The following is an 18,187-nucleotide window of genomic DNA, read 5'->3' on the forward strand; positions in this document are numbered from 1 at the left end:
TGCGGCGATCAGAACTGTACGCAATACTCCACATGTGGCCACACCAGAGTTTTGTACAGCTGCAACATGATCTCACGGCTCCGAAACTCAATCCCTCTACCAATAAAAACGAACGTACCATATGTCTTACTAACAACCCTATCAATCTGGGTGCCAACTTTCAGGGATCTATACACATGGACACCGAGATCTCTCTGCTCATCCACACTACCAAGTAAGTTACCATTAGCCCAGCACTCTATATTCCTGTTACTCCTTCCAAAGTGAATCACTTCACACTTTTCCACATTAAACTCTGTCTCCACTCAGCGGCTTATCTATGTCTCTCTGTAACCTGCAACATCCTTCCGCACTGACCACAACTCCACCGTCCTTAGTGTCATCTGCAAATTTACTAACCCACCCTTCTACACCCTCATCCAGGTCATTTATAAAAATGACAAACAGCAGTAGTCCCAAGACAGATCCTTGCAGTGCACATTAGTGACTGAACTCCAGGATGAACATTTCCCATCAACCACCACCTTACAGCTAACCAATCTGATCCAACCACTAAATCACCCTCAATCCCATGCATCCGTATCTTCTGCAATAGTTTACCATGGGGAACCTTATCAAACACTTTACTGAAACCCATGTACACCACATCAACTGCTTTACCCTCATCCACCTCTTTGATCACCTTCTCAAAGAACTCAACAAGGTTTGTGAGGCACGACCTACCCTTCACAAAACCGTGTTGACTATCCCTAATCAAATTATTCCTTTCTAGATAATTATAAATCCTATCTCTTACAATCCTTTCCAAAACTTTGCCCACGACAGAAGTAAGGCTCACTGGTCTATAATTCCCAGGATGGACTCTACTCCCCTCAATCCCATCTAGTCTTAAAGGAGCTTCTGTATTTATTGTCCTCTTTTCCATCAGGTACCAGAGTAACACGGCGGCAGAAATTCTCAACACTATCACCAATATCCAGCCAAAGGAAAGTTCTGGAGGAAGCGGAGAGACTCGAGAAGCCAGTGTCTTTAAACTGGCTGGCAGTATGCTGAAAAAACTGCCCCCAGATTATTTGGCACATGAGGTACTGTACTGTTATGGGTGAAATGATATTACAAGGCCCACTGAGTTCAAACTGTATTTATAGACATAGAACATAGAACAATACAGCACAATACAGGCCCTTTGGCCCTCGATGTTGTGCTGAGCTATGTCCGAACCCAAGATCAAGCTATTCCACTCCCTATCATTCTGGTGTGCTCCATGTGCCTATCCAGTAACCGCTTGAAAAGTTCCTGAAGTGTCCGACTCCACTATCACAGCAGGCAGTGTATTCCACATTCCAACCACTCTCTGAGTAAAGAATCTACCTCGGACATCCCTCCTATGTCTCCCACCATGAAGCTTTTAGTTAAGCCCATAGTAACCATAGAACACTACAGCACAGAAACAGGCCCCTTGGCCCTTCTTGGCTGTGCCGAACCATTTTTCTGCCCAGTCCCACTGACCTGCACCTGGACCATATCCCTCCACACCCCTCTCATCCATGTACCTGTCCAAGTTTTTCTTAAATGCAAAAAGTGATCCCGCTTTCACCACTTCATCTGGCAGCTCATTCCACATTCCCACCACTCTCTGCATGAAGAAGTCCCTTAATATTCCCTTTAAACTTTTCCCCCTTCACCCTTAACCCATGTCCTCTAGTTTTTTTTCTCCCCTAGCCTCAGTGGAAAAAATCTGCTTTGCATTCACTCTATCTATACCCATCATAATTTTATATACCTCTATCAAATCTCCCCTCATTCTTATACGTTCTAGGGAATAAAGTCCTAACCTATTCAAGCTTTCTCTGTAACTCAGTTTCTCAAATCCCAGCAACATCCTTGTAAACCTTCTCTGCACTCTTCCAGCCTTATTAATATCCTTCATGTAATTAGGTGACCAAAACTACAAACAATACTCTAAATTCGGCCTCACCAATGTCTTATACAACCTCACTGTAACATTCCATCTCTTATACTCAATATTTTGATTTATAAAGGTCAATGTTTGAAGTGCACTCTTTATGACCCTATCTACCTGTGACACCATTTTTAGGGAATTACCTATCTGTACTCCCAGATCCCTCTATTCTACTACATTCTTCAGAGTCCTACCATTTAGCCTGTACGTTCTACTTTGGTTTGTCCTTCCAAAGTGCAATACCTCACACTTGTCTGCATTAAACTCCATTTGCCATTTTTCAGCCCATTTTTCTAGTTGGTCCAAATCCCTCTGCAAGCTTTGAAAACCTTCCTCGCTGTCCACTACACCTCCAATCTTTGTATCATCAGCAAATTTGCTGATCCAATTTACCACATTGTCATCTATATGAATGATCTGGATGATAAGCAACAATGGACCCAGCACTGATCCCTGTGGCACACCATGAGTCACAGGCCTCCACTCAGAGAAGCAATCCTCTACTACCACTCCCTGGCTTCTTCCATTGATGTGGATCCATTGAGCCAATGTCTAATCCAATTTACGACCTCTCCATGTATACCTAGCGACTGAACCTTTCTAACTAACCTCCCATGTGGGACCTTGTCAAAGGCCTTACTGAAATCCATGTAGGCAACATCCACCGCCTTCCTTTCATCCACTTTCCTGGTAGCCTGCTCGAAAAACTCTAATAGATTGGTCAAATAAGACCTACCATGCACATAGTCATGTTGACTCTCCTTAATAAGTCCCTGTCCATCCAAGTATTTGTAGATCCTATCTCTTAGTACTACTTCCAATAATGAGAATAGGGAGGTCAGGGATAAGGTTTCTAGGTCGCAGCAGAGTATTGGCAGGCGGGAGGGTGGGTTGAAGTGTGTATACTTTAATGCGAGGAGCAAACACAATAAGGTGGTTGAACTTGCAGCCTGGATTGGTGCCTGGGACTTCGATGTTGTGGCCATTTCGGAGACATGGATAGAGCAGGGACAGGAATGGTTGTTGCAGGTTCCGGGGTTCAGATGTTTCAGTCAGAGCAGAGAAGGCAGTAGAAGAGGGGGAGGTGTGGCATTGTTAGTCAAGGACTGTATTACGGTGGCAGAAAGGACGTTTGATGTGGACTTGTCTATTGAGGTAGTATGGGCTGAGATTAGAAACAGGAAAGGAGAGGTCACCCTGCTGGGAGTTTTTTATAGGCCTCCAAAAAGTTCCAGAGATGTAGAAGAAAGGATTGCAAGGATGACCCTGGGTAGGAGCAAAAGTAACAGGGTAGTTGTTATGGGGGACTTTACTTGAACTATAGCTTTTCCAATGTTAGCTTTTATAACATTAGCAAATGTGAGGTTATCCACTTTGGTAGAAATAATTGTAGGAAGGAATATTATTTGAAGGGTGAAAAGTTGCAGCATGCTACAGTGCAGAGGGACCTAGGGGTCCTTGTGCATGAGTCGCAAAAACTCAGTCTGCAGGTGCAGCAGGTGATCAAGAAGGTGAATGGGATGTTGGCCTTTATAGCGAGGGGGATTGAATATAAAAGCAGGAAGGTCTTGCTGCAGCTGTACAGGGCACTGGTGAGGCCGCAGCTGGAGTACTGTGTGCAGTTTTGGTCCCGAAAGGATATATTGGCCTTGGAGGGAGTACAGAGAAGGTTCACCAGGCTGATACCGGAGATGAGGGGGGGTTAGCTTTTGAGGAGAGATTAAATAGACTGGGCCTGTACTCGTTGGAGTTTAGAAGGACGAGGGGGGATCTTACAGAGACTTACAAGATAATGAAGGAGATGGATAGGGTAGAGGTAGAGAGATTCTTCCTGCTTAGAAAGGATAGCAGTACTAGAGGGCACATCCTCAAAATAAGGGGGGGGGTGCAGTTTAGATCAGAGTTGAGGAACTTCTTCACTCAAAGGGGGGTGAATCTCTGGAATTCTCTGCCCGTTGAAGTGGTGGAGGCTACCTTGCTAAATATATTTAAGTCACGGGTAGATAGGTTTTTGACAGGCAAGGGAATTAAGGGTTATGGGGAGAAAGCGGGAAAGTGGAACTGAGCCACTTCAGATCAGCCATGATCTTATTGAATGGTGGGGCAGGTTCGAAGGGCTAGATGGCCTACTCCTGCTCCTATTTCTTATGTTCTTAACCTTTCTGGTCCTCCAAAGGACAAGATAATGATATTATTGATGAGACAGAGGGGTCTCGGAGGTCACCGGATCTTAATATAATTAATGATGTACAACTGCTTATATTACTAATTGAATTCCTGAAGTCATTTAAGCTGATAAGAAAAAGATATAACTATTGAATTGCTTCTTGTAGTGGGGGCGGTCTTGGGATGGAATCAGCAGTTTGTGCGGACTGCACTCTGTTTCCAAGATTCTGCCATATACTGCATGCAGTTTTGTGATAATAAAAACTAGTTGTTTTTTCAAAGCAAACTTTGTTAAGTTTTACTATCACAGCTCGGAAAACAAGAAATTCTCCACTACAACACCCTGTCTATGTCAGTAGGGATGAAGTAGAAATGGTTGAAAGCTTCAAGTTTTTAGGTGTCCAGATCACCTGCCCTGGTCTCTCTATGGCGACGCTATAGTTAGGAAAGCCCACCAATGCCTCTACTTTCTCAGAAGACTAAGGAAATTTGGCATGTCAGCTATGACTCATCAACTTTTATAGATGCATCATAGAAAGCATTCTTTCTGGTTGTATTACAGCTTGGTGTGGCTCCTGCTCTGCCCAAGACCCCAAGAAACTACAAAACATCATGAATGTAGTGCAAACCATTACGCAAACCAGCCTCCCATCCATTGACCCTGTCTACACTTCCCACTGCCTCGGCAAAGCAACTGCATATTTAAGTGTCCCACGCATCCCGGACTTTCTTCCTTCGGGAAAAAGATGCAAAAACCTTACGTCACGTACCAACCGACTCAAGAACAGCTTCTTCCCTGCTGCCATCAGATTTTTTGAATGGATCTAACTTACATTAAGTTGATCCTGCTCTACATCCTAGCTGTGACTGTAACACTACATTCTACACATTTCCTTTTCTAGGAATGGTATATTTTGTCAGTTTAGCATGAAATAAACAATATTTTTCACTGTATGCTAATATATGCGACAATAATAAATCAAATCCTTAAGTATACTGGGGGATGAAGATTATCAGGACCTGAAGCTTCAGTGCGGTTTGAAAGGCTTGAGTATGTGGGCATGTGCATGGCAAATGCAGTATAATGTGGATAAATGTGAGGTTATCCATGTTGGTAGCAATAATAGGAAGACAGATTATTACTTGAATGGGTGTAAATTAGCAGAGGTGGATACTCAGCAAGACCTTGGTGTCTTCATGCATCAGTCGATGGAAGTAAGCATGGAGGTACATCAGGCAGTAAAGAGAAATAATATGTCGGCCTTCGTTGCGAGAGGATTTGAGTAGATAGAATTTTTAATATTTGTTCATGGAGCATGGGCGTCGCTGGTTGGCCAGCATTTATTGCTCATCCCTAGTTGCCTAAGGGCAGTTGAGAGTCAACCACATTGCCGTGGCTCTGGAGTCACATGTAGGCCAGACCAGGTAAGGATGGCAGATTTCCTTCCCCAGAGGACATTAATGGTGACTAGAAACATCTTTCTCATGTTGAAAGAGCCATTTTGTTTTCACAGGTGAAAGGTCGTCTCATAAAAATGGGAATTTTGAATTCGATGAATATTTTCCTGCGTCAAGAAATTGACCGAATGCAGAAGGTTATCACAATGCTTCGGAACAGTCTAACTGACTTACAGCTGGCCATAGAAGGAACCATTATCATGAGCGAGGTCAGTATTCTTCTCAAAGTATATCAGCAGCTTCAGCTCACGTTTAACTTTAGGTCCAGCCTAAGTATTTCTTGATATGGCTATTGAAAAAAACAAAGAAAATAGAGATATATTTGAAGTTATTTAATTCTATCTTCAGATGCTCATTTAGGATAGAATTCTCCCAATCTGTCAGAACTTTCAGCTGTAGCAACTCAATGGCACAGAGCTCAGTGACTCAAGTATTCAGTTTTGACTTGGGCTCACACTCTCGTGGTCAACACACCAGGCTGGAAGAGGCAGTGACAGCCATGGGCCCTGGCAATTGGAGCACAGTTGGAGAAGGGGCCTCTGCTCAATCTGAGTCAACTAACAGCCTCTGGAAGCATCCATAGAGAAGATGCAGGGGTAACAGCGAGATACAGTGAAACATTAGGCAAACATATCAAAGGTTCCCAACAGAGTGGCATGCGAGACAGAGGAGGTTGCCTACGTGTTCTCTGATATAGTGGTTCCAGCATGTTAGCACGTCTAGGTCACCACGAGGAAAACGGAGAATGTGGCCCAGCAGAGCACCTAGTTTCTAATGGAGATGCACTTGATCCTGCAGTCCACAACTACAGGCATAGGTTCAGTTCTGCAGCAGCTACTCAAGAAGAGAATGGGGGACATTGACCTCTCTCCAGGCTTCTCTTCTCCTCAAGGAGTGCAGGAAGGGCTCTTGGACATCCAAAAGGGAGAGGGAGCAAGGGTGTCCAAGGATGTCCAGGTGTTCCCAACCATAACAGTTCCAGCTACGTAGCCTGAGGAGATGCACCTGCCCCTGAAGTGGAGACCTAAAGCAGGCCAAGACCCTCAGTGCCTCTCCTTTCTGTAAACACCTAACAAAACCATCATAGACAACAGAGTATGGTAGTCAGCAGTCTGCCTCAACCCTGCTCTGGATGTCAGGGAAGCAGCTAGATATTGCAGAACAGTAAGAAAAATTAAGTAGTCTTGAATGAACATTGATGTTTAATCATTGTAAATAGATTTTGCACTCCCAAATGTATCTTATGCATGGAAGTACATAGAACCATAGAAATGAAACAAAGAACAAAAAGAATTTTAAAATGTATAGCACAGGAATAAACCTTCGGCCCTCTAAGTTGTGCCAATCATAATGCCCTAATACAGCATAAAAGATAAAAGGCATCAACAGGGGTACAAAAGGTATGGCAGGAGGGCCAGAATGACTCAGAGGGAAGGAAGGGGGCTGGCAATGAGATAGTGGTGGGGGATGGGAGGGTCAGAGGAATTGATAGGCGGTTCTGTGGGCAAAAGCGTGACTCCAGGATGGTAGTCTGCCTCCCTGGAGCAGGGGTACACGACATATCAGAGAGGATAGAGGGAATTTTGAAGGGTGAAGGGACCCAGGCTGAAGTAGTTATACACATAGGAGAGAAGGACATAGGAAGGCAGAGTAGGGGGGATGTACATAGGCAATTCAGGGAGTTGGGGGACAAACTGAAGAGCAGGGCCTCCAGGGTGGCATTCTCTGGGCTGCTGCCTAGTAACAGCAGCGAGGAGGATTGAATATAAAAGTAGGGAGGTCTTGCTGCGGCTGTATAGGGCATTGGTGAGGCCGCAGCTGGAGTACTGTGTGCAGTTTTGGGTGCCGTACTTACGCAAGGATATTTTGGCCTTGGAGGGAGTGCAGAGGAGGTTTACTAGGCTGATGCCGGAGTTGAGGGGGTTGAGCTATGAGGAGAGGCTGAATAAACTAGGCTTGTACTCGTTAGAGTTTAAAAGAATGAGGGGAGATCTCATTGAGACATATAAGATGATGAATGGGATGGATAGGATAGAGGTGGAGAGGCTCTTCAGAAAGGATAATAGGACTAGGGGGCACAGCCTCAAGATAAAGGGGAGGCGGTTTAGAACGGAGTTGAGGAGGAACTTCTTCACTCAAAGGGTGGTGAATCTCTGGAATTCTCTGCCCGTTGAAGTGGTGGAGGCTGCCTCGCTAAATATTTTTAAGACGCGGGCTGATGGGTTTTTGATGAGAGAGGAGATTAAGGGTTATGGGGAGAGGGCGGGAATGTGGAACTGAGCCACAACAGATCAGCCATGATCTTATTGAATGGCGGGGCAGGCTCGAAGGGCTAGATGGCCTACTCCTGCTCCTATTTCTTATGTTCTTATGTAATAATGAGATCATGCAGCTGAATGTGTGGCTGAGGGATTGGTGCAAGGTAGAGAGCTTTACTTTAGCGATCACTGGGAAGTATTTGTGAGAGAGGGGCACCTGTACAGGAGGGATGGGGAACATTTGAATGGGAGGGGACAAATATCTTAGCTGGGAGGTTAGCTGGAGTGTTTAGGCAGGGTTTAATCTAATATGGAGGGGGGGTGGAGAATGAGACTGATAGCTCATTAGGCACTGGGATCGGGAGCGAGTTGGGTGACAGGGTAGATTTGGTTGAAAGGAAAATTATCAGGGGAAATGAGGATCCAAGTGGGCCTGGAGGGTTGGATTGCGTCTGTTTTAATGCGAGGAGTGTAACGGGTAAAACAGATGAGCTTAGGGCCTTGATGTTCGTGAGGAATTTAGGTGTGGCGGCAGTAACGGAGACGTGGTTAAAGGAAGGGCAGGACTGGCAGCTGAATGTTCCTGGGTATAAGTGTTTTAGGTGTGACAGAGGAGGGTTGAAGAGAGGTGGTGGATTGGCGTTGTTAGTTAGGGAGCAGATCACAGCAGTGCAGAGGGAGGATAATATGGAGGAGTTAAGGATTGAGTCGCTGTGGGTGGAGTTGAGGAATAGGAAGGGAGCGATTACTATGCTAGGGATATACTATAGGCCACCCAACAGCCCGAGGGCAATGGAAGAAGGCATTTGTAAAGACATTTTAGATAGGTGCAGAAAGAATAGGGTGGTTGTAGTGGGTGACTTTAATCTTCCTGGAGTGGATTGGAAGGTGCCTAGAGCTGGGGGTACTGACGGGGAGGAATTTGTAAAATGTGTGCTGGAAGGGTCCTTGGAGCAGTACGTAACTAGCCCTACTAGGGAGGGGGCTATACTGGATTTAGTTTTGGGTAATGAACCGGGTCAGGTGGTTGAGGTTGCAGTAGGCGAACATGTGGCTAACAGTGACCACAAGTCCGTCTACTTTAGGATAAAAAAGGATGAGTGCCTTCCGAAGGGGAGGGTGCTGAACTGGGGGAAGGTGAGCTATAGTCGGATTAGGAAGGAGCTGAAGGACACTGATTAGGAGATGTTGTTAGCGGGTAAGTCCACAGTAGGCAAGTGGGAGGCTTTCAAGGGCAAACTGAAAATGTTGCAGGAAAGTCGCGCCGGTTAAGAGGAAGGATGGGAAAGGCAGGATTAGAGAGCCGTGGATTACAGGGGATATTGAGGACTTGGTCAGGAAGAAGAGAGAGGCATATGTTAGGTCTAAGCAACTGGAAACGGAGAGAGCGCTGGAGGAATATAGAGAGAGTAGGAGGGAGCTTAAAAGGGGAGTTAGAAGGGCGAAAAGGGGGCATGAAATTGCTTTGGCTGATAGGATTAAGGAAAATCCAAAGGCATTTTACTCTTATAGTAGGAACAAGAGGATGGTTAGAGGGAAAATAGGTCCTCTTAGGGACAAAGGAGGGGAACTGTGCATTGAATCGGGGAGATCCTGAATGAATACTTTGCGTCGGTATTCACGAAGGAGAGGGGCTTGGTGTCTTGTAATGTCTTGGAGGGAGCTGTAGATCAGTTGAAGGAAATATCTATTACGAGGGAGGAAGTGTTAGGGTTTTTAGGTGGCATAAAAACTGAAAAAGCTCCAGGGCCTGATGGCATTTATCCCAGGCTGCTTAGAGAGGTGAAAGATGAAATTGCTGGGCCTCTGACGCAAATCTTTGTCTCTTCTTTGGACACAGGTGAGGTTCTAGAGGACTGGAGGGTAGCTAATGTGGTACTGCTGTTTAAAAAGGGTAGTAGGGATAACCCTGGTAATTATAGGCCAGTGAGTTTGACATCGGTGGTAGGAAAATTATTGGAAAAAATTCTTAAGGATAGGATGTATAAGTATTTGGAGCGTTGCGATCTGATTAGGGATACGCAACATGGCTTTGTTCAGGGGAGGTCTTGCCTTACGAATCTGGTGGAATTCTTTGAGGAGGTGACAAAAACGGTTGACAATGGGCAAGCCGTTGATGTCATCTATATGGATTTCAGTAAGGCGTTTGACAAAGTCCCTCATGGTAGGCTGGTAGAAAAGGTTAAGGCACATGGGATACAGGAACAGGTATCTAGATGGATTGAAAACTGGCTGGGCAACAGGCTAACCCCGAAAGCTTGTGAGTCTATTATCAAATAAATAGGTTGGACTAAAACCTGGTGTTGTCAGACTTTTTACTGTGTTTACGCCAGTCCAACGCCGGCATACCCACATCATGGGCAACAGGAGACAGAGAGTAGTAGTGGAGGGGTCCTTTTCTAGCTGGAGGTCTGTCACCAGTGGTGTGCCGCAGGGCTCAGTACTGGGACCTATTCTATTCGTAATATATATAAATGACTTGGAAGAGGGCGTACGTGGTGTGATCAGCAAGTTTGCGGACGACACCAAGATGGCAGGATTGGCGGATAGTGAGGAAGATTGTCAGGTGACACAGCAGGATATAGATAGGCTGGTATACTGGGCAGATAGATGGCAGATGGAATTTAATCCTGATGAATGCGAGGTGATGCATTTTGGAAGGAATAATGTAGGGAGGAGTTACATGATAAAAGGTAGACCAATTAAGAGTATAGAAATGCAGAGGGACCTGGGAGTGCAGGTGCACAAGTCTCTGAAGGTGGCAACTCAGGTGGAGAAGGTTGCGAAGAAAGCTTATGGAATGCTAGCCTTTATAGGAAGGGGTATAGAGTATAAGAGCTGGCATCTAATGCTTCAGTTGTACTGAATGTTGGTTAGACCGCATTTGGAGTACTGCGTCCAGTTCTGGTCACCTTACTAACAGAAGGACGTGGAGACCCTGGAGAGAGTGCAGAGGAGGTTTACCAGGATGCTGCCTGGTACGGAAGGACTGGGTTATGAGGAAAGATTGGGTAAACTGGGGCTCTCCTCCTTAGAAAGATGGAGATTAAGGGGGGTTCTGATAGAGGTGTATAAAATAATGAAGGGTATAGATAGAGTAAACAATGGTAGGCTTTTTCCTAGATTGGAGTCAAATATCACGAGGGGTCATGCGCTAAGGGTGAGGGGGGAGAAGTATAATTTGGATACTAGAGGGAGGCTTTTCACACAGAGGGTCGTGGGGGTATGGAATGCGCTACCAAGGTGGTGGAGGCAGGCACGCTGGACTTGTTTAAGGTTTACTTAGATAGGCTCTTGAGTGAAACAGGGATGGAGGGTTATAGGAGACGGTTTTAAAAAGGGTCAGAACCTCGGGACGATACTGGAAATGTAATACTACATGTTAATGTTTTGTCTCTTTTAATCCGCAGGTGTGTCGGTCCATCTCGTTCTCAAACGAGGGGCACGCACACGGTGGATCATGCGTGGGCTGCTATTGGATGTTTCGAGAGTAGCCTAGTACTTCGTGTCGGTGTGTGTGCTTAATCCTGGACCAGCAGACGGGCACCACAACAGCTCAGTGACTATCACTGCTAGCTGTGCAGATACATGGATTTGGGCCAGTGTCTGTGGGAGTTTGCGCATTCTCCCTGTGCTTGCGTGGGTTTCCTCCCACACCCCAAAGATGTGCTCTTAGGCTGATGGGTTTAACAAATTGTCTCTAAACTATACTCCCCTGAATCTGGTTTCCAATGGGGGTACCATTCGCATACACACGGGGCAAGGTAGGTGTAGGAAAATGCTTTGTTAAGATGGCGGCATGGGCTCATTGGGCCGAAGGGCCTGTTTCCAGTGCTGGGTTGTTCTTTGTTCTTTATTCAGGTTTAGATTCAGCACACCTAGTCCATGCCAACCCAAAGACACCCAGGTGCCCTTGCTAATCCCATCTTCCTGCATGTGATCTTCCTGAATAAGTCTCTTGGATTCATTCTTGCTGCCAGTTGTTTTAATGGTCACACACACTTCATCCTTTCCAAGACTGGCGCAAGGATGGGTCTTCCTCCTCCCTCATATATGGCTGTGCATGGAAACATCACTCTTTGACAAGGATTCTGATTGCCTTGTGAGAGACTTTCCACTCACGCCATTCCGCTTGTATCCAGTACACTCGAGATTTTATGGATAGACCTTGTCACAGATTAATCACTTGAGCCTTCATCAGACAGATTGATTTCCCCCAGGTGGATGGAGGTTTGCAGTCATGAATTGGCTGCCATTCACCTGCTAGTACCTTTCAAGCATGCACCTTCCTCAGGATGAGATCCTCAGGTGGGTGTTAAAAGCCTTGCCTACTCAGTTTACCTGGGGTGAAGGTGACAGTGTCCTCCTCTGCCACCCTCCAATGAACCTTCATGGGGAAGGGCACAGCATTCCACCTTCCTGTACAAAATATTAAATATTAACATTTTTCAGAATCTGCTGGAAATGCACAGATCAATTATCTGAAAAAAGCTGGGGGCAATCTTACCAGTGTGGAGACAGGAGAGAATTGCGCCTGTATTTTTGGCAAGCTCCCAGATGCAATCATAGTTGGTGGGACTGATGTATGAGAAGAGATTGACTGGGTTAGGATTGTTTCTGATGGAGTTCAGAAGAATGAGGAGGGATCTCATAGAGACTTACAAAATTCTAACAGGACTATACATGTTAGATGCAGGGAGGATATTCCCGATGGTAGGAGAGTCCAGAACCAGAAGTCCCAGTCTGAGGATTCAGGGTAAACTATTTAGGACAGAGATGAGGAGACATTTTGTCACTCAGAGTGGTGAGCCTGTAGAATTCACTACTACAGGAAGTAGTTGATTACAAAACATTGAATGTATTCAAGAGGTGGCTGAAGAAAGCACTTGGGGCGAATGGGATCAAAGGTTATGCGGAAAAAGCAGGATTAGTATATTGAGTTGGATGATCAGCCATGATCCTAATGAATAATGGAACAGGTTCGAAGAGCCAAATGGTCCCCATGTTCCTTTCTTCTATATTTTTCTGTTTCTATGCATTTAGGAAAAAAGAGTCCAAATATGATTCCCATTAGCAAGAGAAATGGGCAAAGCCAATCCCCCAATCTAAAACTGTTTTTTTGCAAATTGTCTATTTTTTGTCCATAACAAGCTTAAATTGTACCATTTGTGATGCTATCACTCAGATGCTCCCCCACCTGTCCAGCTTCATTCCCCAGATTTATATCCAGACAAACAGAGTAAACATTTTCAAGCCTTATGACTATTGTTTGGAGTTTTGATTTAATTTTTATTCTTTTATAACCAAGCCAGGAGTGGGACAGAGAGGAGTCAATTCACTTCTTCTAACCTGGTCATAGCAATATCTTATCTGCTACATTTGTTTAGATGTGGAGATGCTTAAAGCTTGTGAGTTTACTGTCAAATAAATCGGTTACATTTGTTTAGACCATTTATTGGCATCTGGGTGAGTACAGAGTTCTGTATGAAGCACAATGCTCTCTCTCTTTTCTGTTACAGAATTTAACAGATGCCTTGGATAACATGTACAATGCTCGTGTCCCTGTGGTGTGGAAGAGGATTTCCTGGGATTCTTCTACATTGGGATTTTGGTTCACAGAGTTTCTGGAGAGAAACGCACAATTTTCCACCTGGATATTTGAGGGCAGGCCCAATGTATTTTGGATGACAGGATTTTTTAATCCCCAGGGTAGGAGCTGTAATCTATGGTATTGAGTATGAAGTAGTGCTACATTAAGATATTTTGCATCACTTACTGACTACAAATTAGAATCACAATCTTTGGAAATGTGTCTTTTTATGTGAACATTACAAGCATATGAAATAGAAGCAGATGTAGTCCCTCGAACTAGCTCTGCCACTCGATAAGGTTACGGCTGATCTGTTTGTGTCTCAAGTTCTATCTACCTCTGTCTTAAAAATATTTAATGAGCCCACCTCCACCAACTTCCAAAACGGAGAGTTGGAAAGTTGCATAACCCTCAGAGAAGAAACTTCTCATTTCTGCCTGAAAAAGGGTGACACCTAATTTTAAAACAGTGCCCCTTAGTTCTGGACACAAAGAGGAAACTTCTTTTGTATGTCCACCTTGCCAAGACCATTATATGATTCAATCAAGTCACCCCTCACTCTTCTCAACTCCAATGGAAGTAGGGTCTGTATAACATATTCTCAGAAGGCAACATACTCAGTATTAAGATATTAAAGTAAGGTATTCATCGAGTAAATCAGAGTCATAGAGTTTACAGCATGGAAGCAGGCTCTTCAGCCCAATTTGTCCATGTCGCCTTTTTTTTAAAACCCCAAAGCTAATCCCAATTACCCGCATTTGGCCCATATCACTCTATACCCATTTTACCCATGTAACTGTCTAAATGCTTTTTAAAAGACAAAATTGTACCTGCCTCTTTAGACCCCCCTACCTTATTGACTATCTAGCTGATCTATGTCCCTCATTATTTTATAATCATCTATAAGATCACTCCTCAGCCTCCTATGCTCCAGGGAACAAAGTCCCAATCTATCCAGCCCCTCATAACTCAAACCATTTAGTCCTGGTACCATCCTAGCTTCTGAGAAAATCAGAAAATCTTCTGAGCCACCTTTACAGTAATTACATCCTTCATATATAAGGAGACCAAACTGGCACATAGTGGAGGGTGATTCTCCTATCATGGCTCACAGATTTTCTGGCAGATTGGGTCACATGATGTGCGTGGCGGCCATTTTGCGGGTTCTTATGAGCTTTTGCGACCGCATGCATCTCCCAACCGTAAAAAAATGGCGTTGCCGGGACTGCGCAGAAAACAGGCATGCCACTGATTTGCATTACTAACCATACCTTAGCATACTATTATGGAGATCACATGCCAATATCCGCCCATGTTTACATCTCCCACCTCTTTGGAGCAAATCAGAGTCGGGATATAAATGTCTCAACCTGGTGTGGCAGCCTTGAACTGGCGTGAGGAGATAAGTGCTGCTAGTGGAGCATGGAGGATGTTGCAGGCAGGCCCTGGAGATGCCTGATGGTCTTCCTCCTGCTGTCTTCAGGTGCTGGCCCATGGACCAGAAATATCTGGGGTGGGAGGGGGCTTCTATTTCCTCAGTGCTCTCTGGGTTAGGTTCTGTGAAGTCCTGCTCAGCTTTCCCCCCCAGGACAGTGCTCTATATCAGTGTGGGAGGCACCCTCCTCAACCTTTCCCTCCAGGGCACCTTGTAGTGCCATTGTCATGCTGCAGGGTGTGGTCAGGGACTCAATTGAGTGCATAGTATTCTGGGGTGGGGCAGGATCGCACCATGTGCTGACTGAGGCCGCACCAGATGAAGCAGCTGCTGCTCCAGGCCGGGGTGCAAAGGTTCAGACATGGACTGCATGGAATCTACTGTCACTGGGCACACATCTGGTGCTGATTTGCAGTCTATCCCTGCCCTGTGACACACGCCTTTAATGGATGCTGCAGTTGCACACATAGCAATGACTCAAGGGTGCGCATTGCCCATGTCTGCACACCAACCTGCAAAATCTGTGCCAGCATTTGTCATGTTGGGAATCTCATACAATCCTAATTGGCACCATGGATTGTGTGGTGTTGCCAGCACCCACAGGTGAGGGTACTGGCCCCGATGAGGGATTAGGGTGGTGCAGGGTCTACGCAGCCAATGATAAAAATCTGTCATTCTATGCTCTTTCCAAACCCTGCTGTGCAGATGGATCTTGGTTTGCTCGATCTGGAGCTGGTCATTATGGTGACAGCAGGGGAAGAGGAAGAGGAGGCGGCTCAGGAGAAGGAGGCTCAGGAAATGGCAGGCATGGAGAGATAACCACAGAAATGTGTTACACACATTTGACACACACAGATGTGTCTCGGGCGGTGGATAGAGGAGAGCCAGTGGATGTGGTCTTTCTAGATTTTCAGAAGGCGTTTGACAAAGTACCTCACAAGAGGTTATTGCAGAAGGTCAAGGGACATGGAGTTGGGGGTAGGGTGTTAGCGTGGATAGAGGACTGGTTGTCAAATAGGAGGCAGAGAGTGGGGGTCAACGGGTGCTATTCGGATTGGCGGTTGGTGACTAGTGGGGTGCCCCAGGGGTCGGTGCTGGGGCCTCAGCTATTTACCATTTATATAGATGATCTGGAGGAGGGAACCGAGTGTAGGGTGTCGAAATTTGCTGATGACACCAAGATTGGGGGAACGGCAAATTGTGCGGAGGGTGTGGAGAGTCTGCAGAAGGATCTAGATAGGCTGGGCGAATGGGCCAGGAAATGACAAATGGAATTTAATGTTGGCAAGTGTGAGGTGGTCCACTTTGGTAGGAAGAATGGTAGGAAGGACTATTACTTACGGGGCGAAAAACTGCAGCAGGCGACGGTGCAGAGGGACCTCGGGGTCCTTGTGCATGAGTCGCAAAAACCCAGCTTGCAGGTGCAGCAGGTGGTCAGGAAGGCAAATGGGATGCTGGCCTTCATAGCGAGGGGAATTGAATATAAAAGTAGGGAGGTCTTGCTGCAGCTGTATAGGGCATTGGTGAGGCTGCAGCTGGAGTACTGTGTGCAGTTTTGGGCGCCGCACCTGCGCAAAGATATTTTGGCCTTGGAGGGAGTGCAGAGGAGGTTTACTAGGCTGATACCGGAGTTGAGGGGGTTGAACTATGAGGAGAGGCTGAATAAACTGGGCTTGTACTCGTTAGAGTTTAGAAGAATGAGGGGCGATCTCATTGAGATGTATAAGATGATGAATGGGATGGATAGGATAGAGGTGGAAAGACTCTTCCCGCTCAAAAAAGACAGTAGGACTAGGGGGCACAGCCTCAAGATAAAAGGGGGGCGGTTTAGAACGGAGTTGAGGAGGAACTTCTTCACTCAAAGGGTGGTGAATCTCTGGAATTCTCTGCCCGTTGAAGTGGTGGAGGCTGCCTCGCTAAATATTTTTAAGACGCGGGTTGATGGGTTTTTGATAGGAGAGGGGATTAAGGGTTATGGGGAGAGGGCGGGAATGTGGAACTGAGCCATGACAGATCAGCCATGATCTTATTGAATGGCGGGGCAGGCTCGAAGGGCTAGATGGCCTACTCCTGCTCCTATTTCTTATGTTCTTATGTTCTTATGAAATAGCCACTACCAGTCCCTCAGGAAGGAGGGCATGAGGCTGCCGCTGAGGACCAGGAGGTGGGTAAGCAAGCTCCAGAGAGGGTACACAGAAAGCGGAGGACGCCGAGGCCAAGGAGGTACAGGCCCCGGAATTAATTCGAGGCCCTCTTGGAGGAGGTGTGCCATCACTGGCTGTGGCTCTCCAAGACCACGGTGCACACCTGGCACCTCAGGGGCAGGGCAGCCACCCGCTCCCTGTTGATGTGAAGGTTACAGCTGCCCTGAATTTTTACACCTCTGGCTCATTTCAGGCACCCAGTGGCAATTTAGTTGGGATCTCCCAGGCCTCTGTGCACTGATGTGTGCAGCAGGTCACAGATACCCTGTATGCCCGGGTGGGGCAGTACATAAATTTCAATGTGGGCCATGCACAGGAGGCCTGGGCTCTCGGCTTTGCTTCCATTGCTGGGATTCCCAATGTGCAGGGAGCAAAGGACGGGACACACATCACCTAGTGGGCTCCACATGCAGGACCACAGCAATTTATGAACAGGAAGGGGTTCCACTTCTAAACATCCAAATTGCCTGTGACTTATTAATGAGGTTCATGCAGGTCGATGCATGCCGTCCAGGAAGTGCCCATGACAGTTTTGTCCTCAGGCAGTCAGACATTCCTGGGCTCTTTGAAGACCAGCCCAGGCTCCCGGGATGACTATTGGGTGACAAAGGATACCCGCTAAGGTCATGGCTGATGACGCCTGTGCTGAGACCGAGGCAGAAACTCACTACAACAAGGCCCACACAACTACCTGGTCCAGCCTAGAGCGGTGTATCAGCCTGCTTAAGATGCTGTTCCACTGATTGGACCACTCTGGGAGGGCCCTCCAGTATGACCCAGAGCATGCTTCATGCATCATCGTCATTTGCTACGTTCTGCACAACATTGCCCAGTAGCAGGAAGACCAGTTGGAGGAGGACAAGGAGGAGGAGCAACGATGGGATGAGGTGGACATCCTGCCATATGAAGAGCCGGAGGAAAAAGGGCAATGGCAGGTATCTGGCAGGGAAAGGCAGCGAGGGACGCCTTGATAGCTGGTGCTGTGCAGTGAGGGGGTTGCAACAACCACACATCCATCACACCTCGAGCAAATGCAGCCGCTGTTCCCCCTCCAAACTGACCTGCACCCTCAAACCACAATATCATCCTTCTCCAGCCTCTCTCATTCCACTA

General features: G+C 46.3%; 1 protein-coding gene across 1 annotated transcript in view; it reads left to right on the forward strand.

The window, feature by feature from the left end:
• Nucleotides 1–18,187, forward strand: part of LOC145345623 (dynein axonemal heavy chain 8-like) — a 1,557,438-nt gene that overhangs the window by 1,492,526 nt on the left and 46,725 nt on the right. The window contains exons 91-93 of the mRNA XM_080193457.1: nucleotides 929–1,085; nucleotides 5,644–5,796; nucleotides 13,365–13,554. Of these exons, the coding sequence (XP_080049583.1) occupies nucleotides 929–1,085; nucleotides 5,644–5,796; nucleotides 13,365–13,554 (500 nt within the window). The remainder of the gene's footprint in view (nucleotides 1–928; nucleotides 1,086–5,643; nucleotides 5,797–13,364; nucleotides 13,555–18,187) is intronic.

Source organism: Carcharhinus amblyrhynchos, chromosome 7 (assembly GCF_965287045.1).
Source record: "Carcharhinus amblyrhynchos chromosome 7, sCarAmb.v2.hapA, whole genome shotgun sequence".
NCBI classification, from domain to species: Eukaryota; Metazoa; Chordata; class Chondrichthyes; order Carcharhiniformes; family Carcharhinidae; genus Carcharhinus; species Carcharhinus amblyrhynchos.